This window comes from Lynx rufus, unplaced genomic scaffold, assembly GCF_022079265.1.
Source record: "Lynx rufus isolate CCGP_SWC_20201006 ecotype Redwood Valley unplaced genomic scaffold, mLynRuf1.p SCAF_9, whole genome shotgun sequence".
In the NCBI taxonomy this organism is placed as follows: Eukaryota; Metazoa; Chordata; class Mammalia; order Carnivora; family Felidae; genus Lynx; species Lynx rufus.
The window spans coordinates 54,008,252-54,029,852 of record NW_025814897.1 but is presented as its reverse complement, the minus strand read 5'-3'; the positions used below and the strand labels follow the sequence as shown (position 1 = coordinate 54,029,852).

At 36.5% G+C, this 21,601-nt stretch overlaps 1 protein-coding gene across 2 annotated transcripts in view; it reads right to left on the bottom strand.

The window, feature by feature from the left end:
• NARS2 (asparaginyl-tRNA synthetase 2, mitochondrial) overlaps positions 1-21,601 on the bottom strand; it is a 135,680-nt gene that overhangs the window by 32,057 nt on the left and 82,022 nt on the right. For both annotated transcript variants that reach the window (XM_047071466.1, XM_047071465.1), the window contains exons 7-9: positions 13,389-13,521; positions 9,220-9,318; positions 9,077-9,114 (exon numbers count right to left, since the gene is read on the bottom strand). In XM_047071466.1, the coding sequence (XP_046927422.1) occupies positions 9,077-9,114; positions 9,220-9,318; positions 13,389-13,521 (270 nt within the window). The remainder of the gene's footprint in view (positions 1-9,076; positions 9,115-9,219; positions 9,319-13,388; positions 13,522-21,601) is intronic.

The following is a 21,601-nucleotide window of genomic DNA, read 5'->3' as shown; positions in this document are numbered from 1 at the left end:
AGCCTTTATGGAGCAGATATTCGTGTGTGTGTGTGTGTGTGTGTGTGTGTGTGTGTGTGGTGTGATGTGTGGTGTGTGATGGGGATGGTGGGTGGGAAGAAAGATAAACATAAAGAATATCATGTCAGGGTGCTATTGGAGCTGTGAAGAAAAATAAAGCAAGGTGAGAAGACAAAGGATGTTTGGGGACGCTATTTTATTTTATTAAACAAATTTTTTTTTAATGTTATCTATTTTTGAGAGAGAGAGACACACACAGAGTGTGAGCAGGGAAGGGGCAGAGAGAGGGAGACACAGAATTGGAAGCAGGCTCCAGGCTCTGGGCTGTCAGCACAGGGCCCGACGCGGGGCTTGAACTCATGAACCATGAGGTCATGACCTGACCCAGAGTTGGACGCTTAACTGACTGAGCCACCCAGGCACCTCTTGGGGGTGCTATTTTAAATAAGATGGCCAAGAAAAGTCTCACTGAGCTGGGGACCTGCATGACATAAGGAAATGAACCATACAAATATCTGAGGGGAAGTATTCCAGGCAAAAGGAACAGTAAGTACAAAGGCCTGAAGTGAAGGAACAGTTTGGCTCATTCAAGGAACAAAAAGGTCAGTGTGCCTGTAGCATAGTGAACAAGGGGAGGAATGTCAGGAAATTAGATAGGAGAGACAGTCAGAGGTCAGATCTTATGGAGTCTTTCAGGCCATAGTCAGGGCTTTGTAATACATGCTCAGGGTTGTAAGACTGACTAGGAAAAATACCATTAGTTATCTCAGTAAGAAACTCTCATGTCTAAAGCAAGTCAAGCCAAGCATTTGTTTTAATTTAACTTAATAGGTAATATATGAACATAGTAAAAAAAAAAAATCACTATGTTTAAAAGAGCGTACATCTCCTGTCTCATAGCTACCTGGCTCCACTCCTGACATACAAACACTGTTATTGGTTTCTTGTGTATCCTTCCACAGAGTTTTATACACCTATTAGCAAATATTAATATACAATCTTGTTTAACAGATGACAGCCACAGTATAGCTGCCATATACACTTGTTTTCCTCAATCACATGCCATGCAGATCTTTCCATATCAGTATATAAAGAGTTTCTTCATTTTTTTGAATTATTACATAATATTCCATTTTGTGGCTGTACCCTAATTAGTTTAACTACTAACCTACTGATGGACATTTCAGCTGTTTCTATCTTTTACTATTAGAAATCATGACTACATACATCAATTACAAATGATTCTACATTAATTCCATATTAATTTTGAATTTGGAAAAAATAGAATTGTTGGATCAATGTGTATTTACATTTACAGTTTTTATATATTTTGATACTGCCAAAGATTCTGCTTCCCTTTTATAGTGTTCTACCAATTTATGCCTATTAGTAGTAAACAAAAATGTCAGTTTCCCTATGCCATTTGCAACAGTACTTTGGATGATTAAAAACAAAAATCTACAATAAAACATCAAAAAAACCTCCACCCAAACCCCAAAACAAACCAAACAAAACCCCAAGATCTACAAATTTTCTAAAGGACTTTGAGTTCAAAAAGTAACTTACTTAACACAAACTTATTCACTGAGGGAAAAATGAAGTTCATACCTCTGATAACTAATTAGAAAGAGTTATGTATATAGCACAAATGAAGCTTCCAAAGCTGTTTTGAGTGATTTTTCCAAGATGAAAAATTTATTCAAGTTAAAATCTAGTATTACATAACAAGTTATTTCTAAGGTAACAATGGTGATGGTGTTGATGGTAGTAATAATTTTTAAATGAGTATTTTACAGAAGGGGAATAGAAGGTTAGAGGGGACAGTAAGTTGCCAAAAATCACTCACACAAATAAATAGTAAACCTGATGTGCTGACTCCAGAGCCTAAGCTTTTAAATACTAAGATAATGCCTAGAACACTTGGGAGTTTAATTATGCTCAATCAAAACAAACACAATGGGCTCTGAGTTCTCCCTGACTCTACCACTTATTGGGTACTATGTAAATCACTTTACCTTAAGGAAAACTTTTTATAAATTTCTGTAATGTTTTATACAACCAGTAAAAAAAAAAAAAATTAAATATTCCTACTTGTAAAATAAGGGTATTGGACTACATTGTCTACAATTCTTTCCTGCTTAGACATTCTATTGTTCTATTCCATCAATTGCTTGAGATGATCTACTCCTTATACTGACAAATATAAGAGCTAAGTGGGAAGCACCAGGATTTTGTGCCAGTGATATGTTACTGCTACATTATTTTAAGAAAATGACTCTCTGTGTAAGTATCTCTTGTTATTCTGGATCTTCTGCCCCACTCCCCCTACACCCTAAGTTGAAGCACAGCTTTTGAGTTCAAATTACAGTTCTGACACTGGATATCCTTAGTGGCTTTTATGAACTCTCTCTCTAGTAAATTTTTTTTTGTATGTACAGAGAATAATAGTTCTTCTTCCCAGAAGTTATTTCTAAAGTACTTTGAGGAAGGAGGAACAGACACTGATATTGCATGATGCAGTATCAAACTACCTTGATATTTAAATTTTTTATTGTTGAATGAAGAAAATTATTCTGAAGCTGTTGGAGTAAAACTGCTAAGAGAAAATTATTCGCATTCTTTGACTCAAATTCACAGATAAACGAAGAGCAAAAGAAGGTAAGTACTCTATTTTTAAAAAAACCTTAATGCTATAAAGAAGAATAAAATAAATGAATTCTATTTCTGCTTGGTAAAGGCTAAATTCAATTACTACACAAGACCTTTAAATAATACATCTTCATAAAAAACAATCCTAACAAGTGGCCAAGAATACAATGAAATCTGTTTATGCATAAGAACACAAGTCACATGGTATCTTCTGTGTATGCGTGTGTGTGCATGTGCATGTATACTTTGGGGAGTGTCTCAATTCTAATTCATCATGCTTAGGTCTACTCTCATGTCCTCTTATGGCTGTTAAAATCTTTGGTTTCAAAATCTAGCAACATCCCCTCCATCTAGCATATACTCCACACCTTGAGAAAACTCTACGTCATGTCATTTATGTATACCCCTCTGGTGTTCAGTTCCCTCTTCACTTCTAGCTCCTGGAACTTCCTCCTACTTTCCAGTGAATTCAATAGTGTATTTAAAAATTTTCTTATAATTTTTAACAAGCATTTTTAGATGTTTTGTAGCAGGAGTTTTATTTAAGTTATCTAGCCTGGCACACTGTTTAAGCAGTATGGTCATTAGATCCTTTAAACAGTATGATAGACAAGTTATTACTTTTTTTCATGTTTATTTATTTTGAGAAAGAGAGTGTAAGTGGGGGAGGAGCAGAGAGAGAAGGAGAAAGAGAATCTCAAGCAGGCCCCGCACGGTTAGCACGGAGCCTGAGGTGGGGCTCGAACCCGAGAACTGTGAGATCATGACCTGAGCTGAAAACCAAGAGTTGGATGCTCAAGTGACTGAGCCACCCAGGTGCACTGACAAGTTATTACTTTATAGAAGAGGAAACTGAGGTTCAAAATGATTAAAGATTTACTATTAACCGAGTTCATAGTTGTAATTAGATAATCATTCAAATAGTTAACTATTCATCTTTTGCTCTAGATTTTAAATTCCATAAAAGGAACAATCCTTGCCTGTATTCACTACTGAATTGTTAATGACTAGCATAGTGCCTAACTCACAGCAGGTAGCCAATAAATATGTGTTGAAAAATACTAACCCACTGACTAATGGCTGATAACAAGTATAGCCAGAATTAGAATCCAGGTCCTCTAAGCCATAGCTCATTGCATTCACTGCCCAGAGTAAACAGTGATACATGTTAACAGGAAACCTCAGGGAGAGGACCTAGCCTAAAGAAGAATACTCTCGGTCCCATGGTCGCGCAAATTTCATTTACTCATTCATTCCATTATTCAATAAATATTTACTGAGTTCCTGTTAGAGGTACTAAGCACGGGGGGTGTTGTAACAGTAAACAAAATCAACAAGCTCCCTACCATATGGAGTTGAAAACACTAAACAAATCATCACAGGTATACATTTAAACCACAACCATGATTTGTGCCGTGGAATGGATGATGATGCCGGCAATGATTGATGGGACATAGCCCACGAGGTCATTTCCCAACCTCAGTATTTTACAGACCTGGACTCCAAAGCACAAGTTAAGTGATATGTGACGGTCATAAGGACAGCAAGGAGCTACAGCTACTCTAGCATTAATTCCAATGCCCTTTTGAATAACATGAAGCATAGTGGTTGAAAGCACGAGCTGTGAAATCAGACGAGTGAGTTTGAATCCCCATTTCATGTTTTATTTGCCTAATCTGAGTTGATTCTTCATCTACAGAATGGCAGTAACAACTATTCACAGAGTTGTTGTGAAGATACAACGAACTACTGGTGTATGTAAAGTGTATCACTACCTGGCACATAGCAAATAGTCAATAAAAGGTGGATATTTTTTTCCCATCTTAGATCTTATTCACTAGATAAGATGTTCTCTCTGGTTTTCTCTCCCCAGCACAGATCCTTCGGATGCCCAAATTAATTCTTTCCTACCTGCTTACTTACTACTTTTATCAATATGCAATGTTCAGAAGTCTTCTGTAAGCTCCGGATCTGTACACTGAAACTGCCTACCCAACATCTACCTGAAAAGAATCTCAGCCTTAACATGACACCTGATGATGATGATCCTGATACCTCCTCCCAACTTCCCCCAAGGGGGATACCACTTTCCGAATCTCAGTTAACGGCAACTCCATTTTTATAGCTGTATAAGACAAAAGGTTTGAAGTCACTCTTGACTTATTTTCTCTCTCCCAAATATTCTCAGCACATCCTGTTTGCTCTATCTTTAAAATATATCCAGAATAGAAAAACTATCTCCACTGCTACCATCCTGGCCTATGATGGTTATTTTATGTGTCAACTTGGCTGGGCAATGGTATTCAGGTATTTGCTCAAACATTATTCAGGATGTTTCTCTGAAGGTGTTTTTGGGTGAGATTAACATTTAAATCAGTGGACTCTGAGTAAAGCAGAGTACTCTCCACAGTGTGGGCCACATCCAATTAGTTGAAGGCTTTAATAGGACAAAGACTGGTCTCTCCCAAGAAAGAGGGAATTCTGCCAGCAGAATGCCTTTGGACTCCCAGCTGTAACTCTTCCCTGAGACTCTAGCCTGCTGAACTACTCCATCAAATTTTGAACTCCTCAAGGATCCACACTGTAGGAGATGATTCCTTAAAAATAAATATTTACATATACACATCATGTCGGTTTTGTTTCTCTGTATAAATCTAATACATGGTCTAAATCATCATGTACTCTCATCCAGATGACTCTAATAATCTTCTGGTTGGTTTTCTGCTCTCACTCTTGTGCTGGCTCTCACCCTGAAGTCTGTTCTCACCCAGTAGCCAGAGTGATCCTATTAAATCCAATTCAGATCTTATCAGTCCTGCACAGAACCTTTCGATGGTTTCCTTACCTTACTCAAGCAAAAACCCAAACTCTTCACAGTGACCTAAAAAGCTATACATGATTTTCCACCTCCCACCACCTTTCCTTGTCTTCTATTATCCTTTTCCCTTATCCACTCCTCACTATTACTTGAACAAACCAGGTATGGCCCAACCTCAGGGCCTTTGTACTTGCTATTCCCTCTGCCTAGAATATTCTTTTTCCACATATCCATATAGCTAGTTCTCTTAGTTTCTTTAACTCTTTACTCAAAAATCATCTAAAAAAAAAAAAAATTAAAAAAAAAAAAAAAGAAAAGGGGCGCCTGGGTGGCGCAGTCAGTTAAGCGTCCGACTTCAGCCAGGTCACGATCTCGCGCTCCGTGAGTTCGAGCCCTGCGTCGGGCTCTGGGCTGATGGCTCAGAGCCTGGAGCCTGCTTCCGATTCTGTGTCTCCCTCTCTCTCTGCCCCTCCCCCGTTCATGCTCTGTCTCTCTCTGTCCCAAAAATAAATAAACGTTGAAAAAAAAAAATTAAAAAAAAAATCATCTCAGTGAGATCTTCTCTGTCACACTAAATAAAACTTCTACCTCTTCACTCTTTTTGTCTTATCTTCTCTCTCTTCTCTGGGTTTCTTCTCCCTTAGTATTATTCATTCTCACAGACTGTATGTTTTACTTATTTATCTTGTTTCTTGTTTCTTATTTCCTCCCCAGAAATGTAAGCTCAATGAAGGAAGGGAATTTTATCTGCTTTGTTTGCTGCTTTAAAACAGTTGTTTTAGATTTTAGAACAAGCCTGGCACATTGTAAGAATTCAATATACACTGTTTTTTCCTTTTTTCAAGTTTTCATTTAAATTCCAGTTAGTTAACATACTCCATATACACTTAAGTGAAAGAAAAAAAAAACCTCAAAAGCTTTCAGTTGTACTCCACTGCCTTTCGATTCTCTATCATAGGGCTCCTATTTCCTCTTTTTCTGATCTTACATCTGTTGTTTTGCTATTTATTCAGGCTCAACGACTCATCACTTTTAACTTGTAGCCTGAAGGTCTACACTGATATCTGAAATTCTCAGCTCAGTCAAGTATGCCAAGTTTTTCTTATTACCATTCTCCAGGACAGGCTGAATTCTTTATTCTCTTAGAACAAAAACTTCCTAAAGCTAATGATAGCAAGTGAAGAATGATACCAACTTACGTTCAGAAACAATTTTCTAGTCTTCTGAGTACCAAACTTAACTCCTATACACACTAAATACACCGAATACTAAGACTTATATAAATGATTTGTATTATTTATGGAGAGATTGCTTATTGTTCTTTTCCCATATCAAGTATGTGTTTGTTTTATAATAAACTGTAAAATGGAACAACTTATCTGATTAGTACGGTTAGTGGAATTAATAGTCTGATATCAAGTACTACTTGTATAGGATAGTGGAAATGAAGAACAAATGTATGTGTTATACTTAAAACACAGATCTTTAGATTTAAAAAAGTCACCAAAAAACCAGGTTTAGAATATATTATCAGATTAGAGCAATTGAAGGTAAATTAAAAAAAAAGACTGAAACAATAAAAGTGATAGGCAGACATTACATGTATGTATTTTATAAGTTGGTTTTTTAGATGACACAAATGGAAAGATATTCCACGCTCATGGATTGGAAAAAACAAATACTGTTAAAATGTCCATACTATCCAAAGTAATCTACAATTTTAATGCAATCCCTATCAAAATACCAATAGTATTTTTTACAGAAGTAGAACAAACAATTCTAAAACTTGTATAGAACCACAAAAGACCCCAAATAGCCAAAGCAATCTTGAAAAAGATGAACAAAACCGGAGGTATCACAATCCTAGATTTCAAGAGGTACTACAAAGCTGCAGTAATCAAAATGTATAGTACTGGCACAAAAAGAGACACACAGATCAATGGAACAGATAAAGAGCCCAGAAATAAACATACAATTGCATGGTCAAATTATCTTTGGCAAGGAGGCAAGAATATCCAATGGGAAAAAGGCAGTCTCTTCAACAAATGGTGTTGGGAAAAGTGGACACCTACATGCAAAAGAATAAAACTGGACCACATTCTTACACCATACACAAAAATAAACTCAAAATAGATTAAGAACCTAAATGTGAGGCCTGAAACTATAGACTCCTAGAGGACAGCACAGGCAGCAATTTCTCTGACCTCAACCACAGCAACACTTTTTTAGATATGTCTCCTGGGGCAAGGGAAACAAAGGCCAAAATAAACTACGGGGACTACACTAAAATAAAAAGCTTTGGCACAGCAAAGGAAACAATCGACAAAATTAAAGGATAACCTATTGAACAGAAGAAGACATCTGCAAATGACATAGCCAATAAAGGGTTAGTATTAATAATATATAAAAAACTGATATAACTCAACACCCAAAAAACAAATAGTCCAATTAAAAAATGGGCAGAAGTGCTCGCTTCGGCAGCACATATACTAAAAAATGGGCAGAAGACACAGACATTTCTCCAAGAAGATATAGACAGATGGCCAACAGATACATGAAAAGATGCTCAACATCACTCATCATCAGAGAAATGTAAATTAAAACCACAATGAGGTATCACCTCACACCAGTCAGAAAGGCTAAAATCAACAAAACATGAAACAAGTGTTGGCAAAAATGTGGAGAAAAAGGAACCCTCGTGCACTATTGGTGGGAATGCAACTGGTGCAGCCACTGTGGAAAACAGTATGGAGGTTGCTCAAAAAATTAAAAACAGAACTACCATATGATCCAGTAATTCCACTACTGGGTATTTACCCAAAAAATTAAAAAACACTCATTTGAAAAAAAATGTATGCGTGCTTATGTTTATTGACCACTATTTACAACAGCCAAATTATGGAAGTGTGTCCACTGATAGATGAATGGATAAAGAAGATGTGGTATCAATATGTACACAATGGAATATTACCCAGCCATAAAAAAGGAACAAAATCTTGCCATTCACAACAACATGGATGAATCTGGAGAGTATAATGCTAAGAGAATTAAGTCAGTCAGAGAAAGACAAATGCCATATGATTTCACTTATATGTAGGACTTAAGAAACAAAACAAACAAGGAAAAAAACAGACGAACCAAAAAACCCCCCAGACTCTTAACTATAGAGAACAAACGGATGGCTACCAGAGGGGAGGTGGGGAGGTGATGGGGATTAAAAATACACTTATCATGATAAGCAATGAATAACATATATAATTGTTGAATCACATTGTATCACCTGAACCTGATATAATACCCTATGTTAATTATATGGGAATTAAAATAAAAGCTTTTTAATTGAGCCAAATTTTGATTACTAAAGTCAGTATTAGTTTGAATTGCATTAATACAATTAATAATTACTCTGTTCATTTATCTTGCTATGATTTATTCATTTATTTATTCATGAAACATTATCACCTAGGAAGCAGACACAAGAGCTATAAAAACATTTAAAACCTGGGCCTTCCTTGTGATAAGGAGAGATATATATATATAAATTTAATGGAGTGCAATATATACTGTGATAAAGTGTAAACAAAGTTCAGAGAAAGTATAATTACTTACATTAAAAAGTTGTTTTTTAGCATATGTTCTAATCTGTCCTTGGTAAGAAAAGAGAAAAAAAATTATTAAATGCAATTATATTTATATGTGATTAATATACTTAAAGAGTAGATGGATTGGACTTTATCCACAAAACTAATTACCTTTTGACCAGGAGCTATGAATTTGTGACAGAGTTCAACATCTTCAGTACAGTTTGAAAGAACCATCATTGTTGCAGTCTTGAAGAGCCCCTCCATAACCTAAGAGAAATGACATAGAATTGCCTGACAAGTAGGCTACTTTATATGAAAACCTGTTTAGGGTGCGGACTGATCTCCAGGTTTTAGCGGCTATCAATCCATTAGGCTTCTTAATCCCTGAATGGACTATACCAAGTTAGTTCAGTTTTCCAGATTGCTTTGGGGAGGCAGTGCAACTTCTTCCCAGAGTGGGTAAAAAAAAAAAAAGAAAGAAAACTGTATGACTCTTCTGTTCATAGTTTCAATACTTAGTATTGAAGCAGGATGTTAAACGAACAGCCAAAACTGACATCTCTCTAAACTGCAATATACTCACTGTAGAATCAGGACAATGACAGTACCTAGTTCACAGGATTGTTATGATAATTAAATGAGATAATCCATGTGTAAGACTTAGCTTTAGTACCTGGGTCAGAGAAGCATACAACAAACATTAGTTGTTGTGAACAGTAAGACACTTTGAGAAGTGCTTCATTCAGTCACTGGTAAATGAAAGTTGACTTTAAAATTGGAGGAGCAATGAGATACACCTATATAGATTTTATATATAGAGAGATAAATCTACGTAGATTTTTGCTTTGCTAAAGCATACAATAAAAAGAACACAAATCATGATACAACACAAATCAGTATGTAAGAATTCATTCTACTAGGAGTATCCACAGACATCTCACAGAAGAAACTCTTGTTAGAAGAAAAAAAGTGGAATGGAAGATATTTCTAATCAAAACTAAAATTTTTGGTCTGAAGTCAGGGAGCTATTAGGCCCTCTAAATGTTGTATTCAGAAAGATACAGACATTCATTAAGTACAGGCTGCCTCAAAGTCAGGTATCTTCCCTTCCTCTCTTGCATTTCTGGTACACCCTATCATGGTACCCACAGGGTGGGGCACAAGCATCTACTGAATTAACTTAATATGACCAGATACAGGAACATATTTAATTACCAACCGACAACCAGATACATTTATTTTTTATATAGTGTGTGTGTGTGCGTGCGCATATATATATATATATATATATATATATACACACACATATATATATATATTTTTTTTTTGTAGAAAAGTAAGGAAAAACCTGATGAAAGAAGAACAAAAGGAAGCTAAAGATCTTTTCCCTTGAGCCTATATTACCTTCAATCTAACAGTGAGATAAAGAAATCACAAAGTAACTGAATTATTTATGAAGGGTCATATACCTCAATCACTAACAAAAGCTGGCACATACGGGGAACACACAAAAACAGGCTGATTGGATACCAAGCCTGTACTAGTAAGGGGTACAATACACCTATCTGTAAGATGAAGACTTTGACCACTGGGGTTGTTAAACTGGTGTGTTTCACATGAGCAGTAAATTTCCATTTGAAGAAGAAAATCATTGCCTTCTCTAACCTTGACTTTCAGACTATGCTCTATAAATATATTTGAAGAAAACAGAAACTTAACTGAACGGTTAGCATAACCTTCAGATGTTTTTAAAAATATATTACTCAATGGGTCAAAAATAGTAATATTTATTTGTTTATGCCTCTTGAGGGAAAAATCCTTTGTTACTCTGATTTCATATTTTCATCAAGATAATAATTTCCACAGAATGTAATTTATAAAAGGGAGAAAATTAAGAGAAGCAGAAGATTAATTTTCAGGGATGCACATCTTTCTTCTGTCTTTAAGGAAAAGCTTGCATTTCAATTAATTAAAAATCATTCAACAGTGTGTGCTGAGTACCACTCAGTGGAATACCAAATAAGAATTATTTAGTTACAGAATATACAATTATAGAGCAAAGGTTATCATGTTTAATACATTCTAATCTAACTTTTGTCTTTGGAACTTTTCTCTGATATCTATGTTTGGGCAGGAGAGACAGAGAGAGTCAAGGCAAAAACAGGGAGTAAAGGGTGTGGTCCCACTGCTTACAATACTCTCACTGTCTAAATCAAAGAGTAATACAGAATAGGGTGGTATGCTCAGACTGAAAGCTGCTTAAGGAATTTTAAGCCTCCTCGTGAGTCTCAGATCCTGAATCCCCACAACTTAGAAAAGAGCTACTTGACAGCATTACTGTTGCCATTTTTGGCCAGATAATTGTTTGTTGAGGGGGAGGGACCTGTGCATTTTAGCATGCTGAACAGCATCCCTAGCCTTTACCCACTAGATGCCAGTAGCAACCACTCACCCGTCTCTTCCATCCACTTCCTAGGAGAGACAACCAAAAACGTCCCCTGGGGAACACTGATCCGAGAACAATCAGTGGGAGATGTTAAAGGGGTAAGTGGATACTGTGGGGTATGGTCAAAACACCCCTTCAGGACCAAGAGTTTTTTCTCCACTTGGAATATTAACTGCTGATGTCTCATGGTTGGATTCCTCTTCAGGAACTGGCCAGGCCAAGAGTGCTATCTTACGCAAGAGTATGTCTCTTCCAAGACTAATCCATGTCAGGTAACTGTTTGACAGGGAAAGAACAAAGGCCCACCACCCCCTTGTCTTCCTATGGGACAACTATGAACATTCCAGCTCCAAAGTTCCTCAAAGAATTAGCTAAGGCCTCTGTAAATGCATTGTAGTTCAACTTTTCCCTCTGCCCAATACAGCTTTCTTCCTTTCCTTACAGATATTGTTCTCCAGAGCATTCCCCAATAATCCCAACCCCCAAATCTGCTCTATAGTTTGTTTACTAGGAAATCCAACCAGGACTGGATAATAAAATAGTAAGTCCATTCTATTTGATGATATACGTGGTATTTATGTTTTAAGTAGAATTGGGCCATTTACTGGGTAAGAGTAGAAAGATATAAAATGAATAGAAGTGAGAGTTGATGAAAGTTGAAACATTCTGTAATTACAAATCCAAACTAAGATATTAGTGGTACTGGAGAGACAATTCATAATAACAACAATCATTTCTGGGTACAAAGTGCCATGACCTATTATTATTCTATGTGCCTCATATATATTATCTGTGTAATCCTCTGAACTACCGCATAAAGTAGGAACTATTGGGGCGCCTGGGTGGCGCAGTCGGTTAAGCGTCCGACTTCAGCCAGGTCACGATCTCGCGGTCCGTGAGTTCGAGCCCCGCGTCGGGCTCTGGGCTGATGGCTCAGAGCCTGGAGCCTGTTTCCGATTCTGTGTCTCCCTCTCTCTCTGCCCCTCCCCCGTTCATGCTCTGTCTCTCTCTGTCCCAAAAATAAATAAACGTTGAAAAAAAAAATTTTAAAGTAGGAACTATTACTCTCATTTTACAGATGAGGAAACTGAGGCTCAGAGAATTAACTCCTTTGTCTAAGGTCACATAGCAAGTAAGTGGTGGAGCTAAACATTCCTGGTCCATCCAACTTCAGAGCTTATGTGCTCTATCTGGATTATGGCCACAGCCTCCTAAAAAAGCTCCCACCCCCATTTTTATCTCCCTCTAAATAATTAAATTGTTACGTAAGAGATGTTTCTAAACTATAATAGACAATGGCTTTTCCCAACTGAGAACTCTTTCTCCTTTAAGTCCAAACTACTTAGTATGGCATTTACAAAGTCTTTCTTTCATGATCTGACTCTTAACTATCTCTCTGGCCGTACCTCTTGTCCCTCTTCTTCCCAAACAGAGCTCTGCTGGCTCCTGTACATGCTTTCCAATATAGCTATGGAGACATTTCTCTAACTATAAGGATGTTTTATTTATTTGCCTAACAAATAACAAGAGCTAGCATTTACTGAGCCTGCCATATGCCAGGCCCAATACTAGGTGCTTTACATTATACAAACATTATTTCATTTACTCCTCCCCATAACCTTATGAAATAGTTACTATTATTCTCATTTTATAGTTGAGAAAGCTAAAGATCATCAAGGTTAGATAACATCAAAACAAAAGTAATGGCAGAGCTGGGATATGAGCTTAAATCTGTCTGACTCTTATACTTTAAAGGCACTTAATGTTTATCAAATTTAGTTCTCCATCTTCTTCACTCCATGAACACCTATAATGCACAGATGTACACAGAAGCACTTCAATCTCACAGATATCTGTTATTCAGAAATTGTTTTAAAACTTGCATACCTACCTGCATGAGATCTTGAAGACTCTCAACAAAAGAAATCTCTGCTTCTACCATATAAAACTCTGCCAGGTGTCTCCGGCTCTGAGAATTCTCTGCTCGGAATGTTGGACCAAAGGTAAACACTTGAGTAAAAGCTCTGTAATTCAAGATTAAAAGTATAAAAACAGGATTCACATTATTAATTTTAAGTATTTAAAACACTCAGTGTACTCTTAAGTGTAAAAGGTTTTGTGCCTCTGTCTTGTCACAAATCCACCCATATTAGCTGCTATATTTCTCTAATGGGTGATAATAATAGTTTCATTAAAAATGTTACATTTATAGAAACCATTTTATCCCGAAGGAATTTGCAAATGCTTTACAAACCCTATGGCTTACTAAATATAGAATCAACCACTTCTGGGCGCACTCAACTGCAGCTGCCTTAAACAGCAGGCAACTACACTTCGCAGCAATCAAGAACAAAGTAAAGGAAAAATACCACAGCCCAACAAGCTTCACAGAGATTCTATATAGTCACAGTTAAAACTAGAATTTCACATGGATAAAGTATGCTCATTTTTTTTTTTTTAAGTGAAAAAAGAGTATCTGATATGTATGGTGATCTGTCTTGCTCAAATCCTCCTCAGGTCCTTCACAACCACCCAAGTGTTTCAATGATCGCTGAATGACCCCTGAAACTTGGGGGTGAAGACGGATTTTGAAGAACTGTCTACTTTATTCTCTGGTATTCAAGAGAATAGCTCATAGCGCAACAATTCAAATAGTGGGGGAAAATCTTACTTTTCAATTCCTGCAGAAAAGTGGACACTACACTTTCATTCTTTAACACTTAGAGTCTCCCTCATGTGGAATCAGGCCAACAACTGGGGGTAAATCAAACATATATGAAATACTGAGTATTTCCTGAGGACTATCTAATCTTTGAATTTTAAGATTTTGCTAGGACAAAACAAGAGACTTGGGGCTCCTCAGCTATTATCGTGAGTATTCATCATTTGACTGGCATTAGTCAAACAACACTAAGATCAGAAAACAGTGCAGAAAATAGATTATGGACACACACACACACACACACACACACACACACACACCCATTGGGCTTTTTTTTTTTTAAGATACTCTAGGAAATAAAACAGTAAGACAATTATAATGGAAATCAAGATATTTATTTTTTCTTTCAAAAGGCTATTTTAGTTGAGGCCTAGTTGGTAAGAAGCTTAGGAATTTATGTTTTGGTTCTAGTCACCTTCCTGAAACCATAATCAGTTAACCTCCAAGAACCTTAGTTTTTAATGGAAAAATAAACAATAAGAACTCAAAAATATTACTATGGTAACCTCTCTGTTGAACTTCAGATCCAGACGTGCCTACTAGAATGTTCCTGAAAACACTGACCCTACCTTGTGCAAAATGAAAATCCTTGCCCTGCTCCCAGAGTAAACAAAAAACAAAGAACAATCCTTCTTCTCCTTTTTCACTTTCCACAATTCTATTAATCTCAGTTACTCCACCTCATCACCCAAACCAGTTCTCCCACTGCCCACATTTCCCATATCATATTGTTTACACCTAGGAAAACTCTCGCAAATCCAGAGACTCCCTGCCCCTCCCTTTATTATTTTATTTTATTTTATTTTATTTTATTTTATTTTATTTTATTTTATTTTATTTTATTTATTTTTTATTTGAGAGAGAGAGAGTGCATGTTGGGGAGGGAGCAGAGGGGTAAAGAGAGAATCCCAAGTGTGCCCATTGCTCAGTGTGGAGCCTGACAGGGGCTCAAACACATGACCCCGGAATCATGACCTGAGCTGAAATCAAGAGTTGGATGCTTAACTGACTGAGCCGCCCAGGTGCCCCTGCCCCCACTTTTTCTTTTTCTTTTTTTTTTTTTAATCTTCAAAGATACTGCTAGTGTAAACTCTCATGTAGTGCCTGGAGAACTACAACTTTTTAAAATTAATTAACTTATTTAGAGAGAGTGCAAGCAGGGGAGGGGCAGAGAGAGTAGGAGAGAGAGAATCCCAAGCAGGATGTGCGCTGTCAGCACAGACCTTGACTCAGGGCTCTAAATCACCAACTGTGAGATCACGACCTGAGCCGAAACCAAGAGTTGGATGCCTAACCGACTGAGCCACCCAGGCACCCCGAACTACAACAACTTTTTAACCGGTGACTGCCACTTGTCTTTCTTCCTCCAGCCCCAAGCTACTATGACTTCTCAAACTCATGTGTGATTATACCAGCCATAATTTAAAAATCTTCAATGATTCCCTACTGTTTAAATGATACAATTCAAACTCCTAACTTTGACTCACTTTCTTTCTCAAAGCCTTTTCTCTGGTTATGCTGAAGATACTCCCCTCACACAGCATGCTCAGGCAAGTCTTTAGGCCTTTGCTAGGCTGTTCCCTGCCTCTAATGACCATCACTGGCTCCTCTCTCTCCAAAGAGCAAATTCCCAACTGCCCTTCAAGACTTGGCTCAAATGCCACTTTCTCTTTGTAACCTTACCATACATCCCCAAATTTACTGTTCCCTCCTTTATAGGACTATGACATTTTGTTCGTATATTATACAGAATATATCACTTTGAAATGCAATTAAATATGTGTCTTTCTCTCCCAATAAACTACGAAATTTTCCAGAGCAGGAATCATGTTTTATTCATATTTACATCTCCAGTGCCTAAGATAAAACAGGTGCTCATGCTGAATGAATGAGTACTAATGATGATGACAGGCTTCCTCAGTTGTAAAGTGGAAAAGTACAGCATGCTCACAAACAGTAACATTACAAATAATGTACAGAAAAATACTCAGATATATTTTACTGTGGCTGTTACTCAGTACCTAAAAGGTGTCAAACAATCTAGGCCTGTTCCAAATAATAACCTAAAAAATTATAAGGCCCTGGGTTTCCAATCTGTGACTACACAATCTCTAGGTAGGTTGTCAGTAGTATATCTACATAAATGAAATGACATTTCTTTCTGAGACTTCATCAGTGATCTTCCTGATATACAAGGAAAGCCAATGAGACTGTTTTTCAAAAGACACATATAATCTGTATTAAGATACTAGTTACAGAGAAAATAGTTTATAAGAAGAACTACAAGTTCCAGTCAAAAGGACATCTGCTTCTCACATGGCAATTCTATGTAGGGTGCCCAAAGATGAGTAGCAATAGGGATTTTTAGTTTAACGATGGTTAATAATTTTCTCTAGCAATGTAGGGTAAGCCGCTCTAGTATAAAATAATGAAGAATGCCAGGGATTCTTATTTTAATTATAATATGGATCAGGCTCTGATTGAGGTACCCAAGAGTTAAGTATTACTCTAATAGGGTAAGTAAAAACTGATGGCCATGTGCTTCCTCTGAATTAACAGAAATTTAAAATGATCTGGAAGCTATGTTACAAAACTGCCTAATTCAGTATCTAGTCTTTAAGCAGAGGAACATTTAATCATTCCATAATGAACATCTTATGCCAGTGCCCAGTGTTCGCTTATAAAAGTAGGGACAGCAGCAGAAGTACCAGCGATAGCAGCTGCTGTTAGAAGTACTCCTTGTGGGCCACGCACTAACTGTAAGAACCTTACAGTTAACTCCTTTATAGTTAACTCAATAAAGTATGTATTGTTACTTCTCTTTTTCAAGCTAAGAAATGGAACTTAAGAGAGGTTAAGAAGCTTTCCCTTAAGTCACAGAGTCGCAGCCTCTTAAGTGGTACAGGCCAGATTCAAATCCAGATCTGATCCTAGTGGTCACGGCCTTTATCACGATATGAAAATAATGATGCTCATAACTGAACACTGACAGACCCAGAGAATTACAAAGAAAACTTTATAATGCACCTCCCCCCATACTCTTCTCAGAGATAATCAGGGTGAGTAGTTTGATATATTTATTGTATTGTATTTATTATATTGATATATTTATCTACCTGACGAATAGTTTATTTGTTTTATGTGTTAAAGTTATAGCTTACTAGGATATGTTGCCTTCATGTAAGAAGAATGATAAATTTTCATCAATATTTCCTAACCTTTAGCAAGTCATTTAGCCTTTCTGGTCTCAAATTCTTACATGAGTGGGAGATAGGAGCAGCTTGGCATTAATCTCTAGTGTCTTTTACAACAATTTTGTTTCTAGGTCCATGTGAAATCATTCGTATTTTAATTTATGCTGACTTCTTCTTCTTTTCTGTCTTCCACAGACATGAAAGACATTTGCAGCAAGGCTTGGACTAACCAACATTTAAAATAAGATCTGACAACAAGACCATTTCTAAAATAAGACACAAAACCAGGTGAAAGGCCAGTACTGCTGTGAGAAGAGACCAGCAGAGAAAGAAAACACTCAGCACTAAAAAGCATTCTTGTGCCAAATTACGGAGAGAGGCAAACTATATAAGGAAAGTCCACGAGCTTGGACTTGATGTTTAAGATAACAAAAGTACATTCAATACACATCAACCAACTTAACTACAAAAACAGCTTTTTAAAAATAAAAAATAAAGTTACCAAAAAAAGGTTGTACTACAGCCATAAATTGGTAAGTGGATTACTATAAAATGGTCACTGAGTGCTTGGCCATTTATTCTTTTGGGCCCTAAAATTTAAGAGCTAATCTTCATATTTTGAAAGAATAGAGGAATTACTGTTCCTGAGCTGGGGAAGAACTTATTCAGCAGAAGATGGATCTGCAACTTTCCCTAAGGCCCCCACTCCCAACCTCCTATCACTTGTCTGTGGTCAGCTCAAAAAACATCCATTGAACTAAAATGAACTCACAGCTTTCACCTAGCTTTTAAAACAGTCTTTGTCAAATGGTATTCCCATCTTTCAGAAAGAAATTATCTGTTTTACTACTGCTTTGAATCCACTGGCTTATCAATACTATGACACATTTGCCATTCATTATTTCCACAGAGCGGACCCCTACCTTTCAGCTTTCCCCTCTCCCTCTGACCATCCAATGATACACTAGGTGGAAGGGTGTAAGACGGAGCTCTCACCATTTCAACAATTCATGTCAAGATGCCTTAGGGAGGATGCATCCTCAAATCTAAAAATTATTCTCTACCATCACTGTTAAACATTTCTTAAAAAATTGTCTTTAATGTTTCCTAAATATTTGATTTAGTACTGAGTTTGAGGCCCAAACAAAATTTAATCTTAACTGTATAATGAGCTTCAAAGATCAAGAGAATCTGACTACAATCCTGGAGGGTTGGCTACTCTTCTCCAAGGAGATAACATCTTGCTCTGGGGGAAGGACATTCCAGAAAAGGGAACATCAAGCACACAGGTCTAAGGTAGGAACAAGCATGATAATAGGAAAGTCTGGATATTTGATTCTCCTTGGAAGATTCTCTCCTCTTGAAACATTTAACACTGTATTCTTCTAGTTTTCCTATTTATTTGATGTCCATCTCTGTCTCTTACCTTCTACTCTAGCTGTTTATTAAACACTAGAGTTCCTCAATACTTAGTCACTAGAGGCTCCTCTGTTCTCACGGTAGGCATTCTCCCTAAATGAGCTCACCTCAGCCAACAAATTTCAATCAATCACCTATCGGCATACAATTCACACATTTATATCTCCTGCCCACATTTCTTCTCTAGGCTCCAGAAGCATATCAGCTATTCGACTGATCTGCTGACTTGTCACAAATGCAACTCACACCTTCCCCTACCCTCATTTTGTCTTCAATCTTCTTCTAGCCTTCTTAAGTCAATCCTCCCATTAGGCTCTTTTCAGTAATACCATGTACTCCTGTTCACAGCACCTTTTAAAATTAAAAAAAAAAAAAAAAAGAAACACATAGATGTGATCATTTGTTTAATGTCTGTCCATCTCCTTCATTTGTCTGTAGATTTCATTACCTTATCTATTTTTTGGTTCATCATATTACTCTCAGTCTTAACCCAGTGCCCAACAACACCAGACAATTACAGTCTGTCAAATAAGCAAATAACTTGTTTTCCATAAAATGTGCTGATCCCCAAACTGAATATTTGAAACAGCATTAGGTTAGGGGTGAGGATAGAGGAGTAATATGAGGAAGATGGTAAACAGAATATAAATTACTAAGCAAAAAATTCTGCTATTTTCTAAAATAGTTTTTCACAGAAGGCACTAGGAGATAACAAAATCAGTTTTTTGAAAAATGACTGCCCATATACTAGTTTTTACTCTATAGTCAACAAATAAATTTTTGAAAAGGACTAGATCTGGTGAACTTCTCTATGTAGCAAAGATTTTATTTCTTGATGAACTGAAATATTATCACATGAAAAAATCACCCTAAGTCTCATTCTATGTAAACAGAGCAACAGCTGATTCTTTTGCTTTTGTGACAGTGGATACCAACAATTTAGAACAATTATTCCACTTCATCATTCCTGCAATGATGGGCTCTTCAGCAGACTGGCTGATTGGATAGGAGGTCTTAGAAAATAAGATTTTTGTAAAAGGCCATAATTTGCGGACAGTCCTAAATGAATATTTATCCTGTTTCAATAAGACACTAAAATCACTTTTCCAAAAAAGCTAAAGCTAAACATTGTCAACTGCATCTATTCATACCTAGATTATCCTTCTTATACTTCTCGTATTTAACAGCCCTTATAATGAGGACCACTAAAGAGAACAAAATGTGGTACGTGCACCACATGGTATTTACATATTATTGAAGTCTATAAAGATTTCTGAGGTTATCTTTCTGAGGCCTGATGCTAGAGGTAGATGAGTCATTATGGCATTGAACTATCAACAATTTCCTGGGCTTACATCCTGTACAAAGGACCCTTACTTTTTTAAGGTTATGGTAATGATTAAGAACATGTACTCTAAAAACTTAAACTGAAATCCTGGCTCCTCCACTTACGAACTAGCCAAGTTAACTTCTTTTGAGAATAAATTTCTCCATGTGAAAATGGGGTTAAGTATGTAGTATACATATGTATGTATGTAGTTAATACATATGTCATGAAGTTATTATAAAGATAAAATGAAACAAAATATGTGAAAAGCTTAACCTCATATTAACTAAATGGTAAGTGTCCAACAAATGGGTAATAACTACTTTTTTGTTTGTTTCCTTTCTTTCCAAAGGTCTAAGTTCTCATTTGGTTGGTCTCAAGACCTCTTTATACTTTCAATTACTGAAGATCTCAAAGGGATTTTGTTTATGTAGGTTATGTCCACTAGTATTTACCATCAAAATTGAGAAATTTAAAAAACTGTGTTGATTTTAAAACAATGATAAACCCATATAAGTCATAAAGAACATTTTTTAATAAAAATTCATAAGAGGAGTGGTACTGTTTTACATTTTTATAAATCTCTTTCATGTCTGGCTTAATAGAAGACAGCTGGATTCTCATATCTGCTTATGCATTCAATCTGTTGTGCTATCACATGTCACGAAGACTTTGGAAAACTTCAATGTACACTCATGAGAGAATGAGAATGAAAAAGGCAAATACTGTCTTAGTATTACTATGAAAATAATTTTAATCTCAAAGGCCTCTCCTGAAAGGATCTCAGGAGGCCTCAGGGAATCTCCAGACCAAATTCTTGAGAATCACCACTTCAGAAAATGGTTCTCAATGAGGAGTATTAATTCTTGGCTTTATCTCTGGAGACCTTCACTCAGAAGGGTGGTGGCAATGAGTATATTTTAAAAGTTCCAAAAGTAATTATTATGTGAACCCATGATTAAGAACCACTACTCTAAAAAATGTTTAGATTCCCTAATTGATATCCTTTTTTAGAAAGCCTCTTGACTAAAATTCTTAAATGAACGATAACATGTTTTGGTGAGGATGTAGAGAAACTCCTCATACACAGCTTGTAGGAATGTAAAATTGTGCAGCTGCTGTGGAGAAGTCTGGTGATCCCTCAAAAAGTTAAACATAGAATTATCATATGACCCAGCAATTCTACTTCTGAGTATATACCTCAAAGAAATGAAAATAGATGTTGAAACAAAACCTTGTACATGAATGTTCATAGCAGCATTATTCATGATAGCCAAAACTTGGAAAAACCCCAAATGTATGTTAACAGACTAATGGAAAAACAAAAGGTGACACATCCATACAATGGAATATTATTCAACCAGAAAGAGGAATGAAGTACTAATATACCCCACAATATGGATAAACTTTGGCATTATGCTGAAACTAAAGAAGGCAGACAT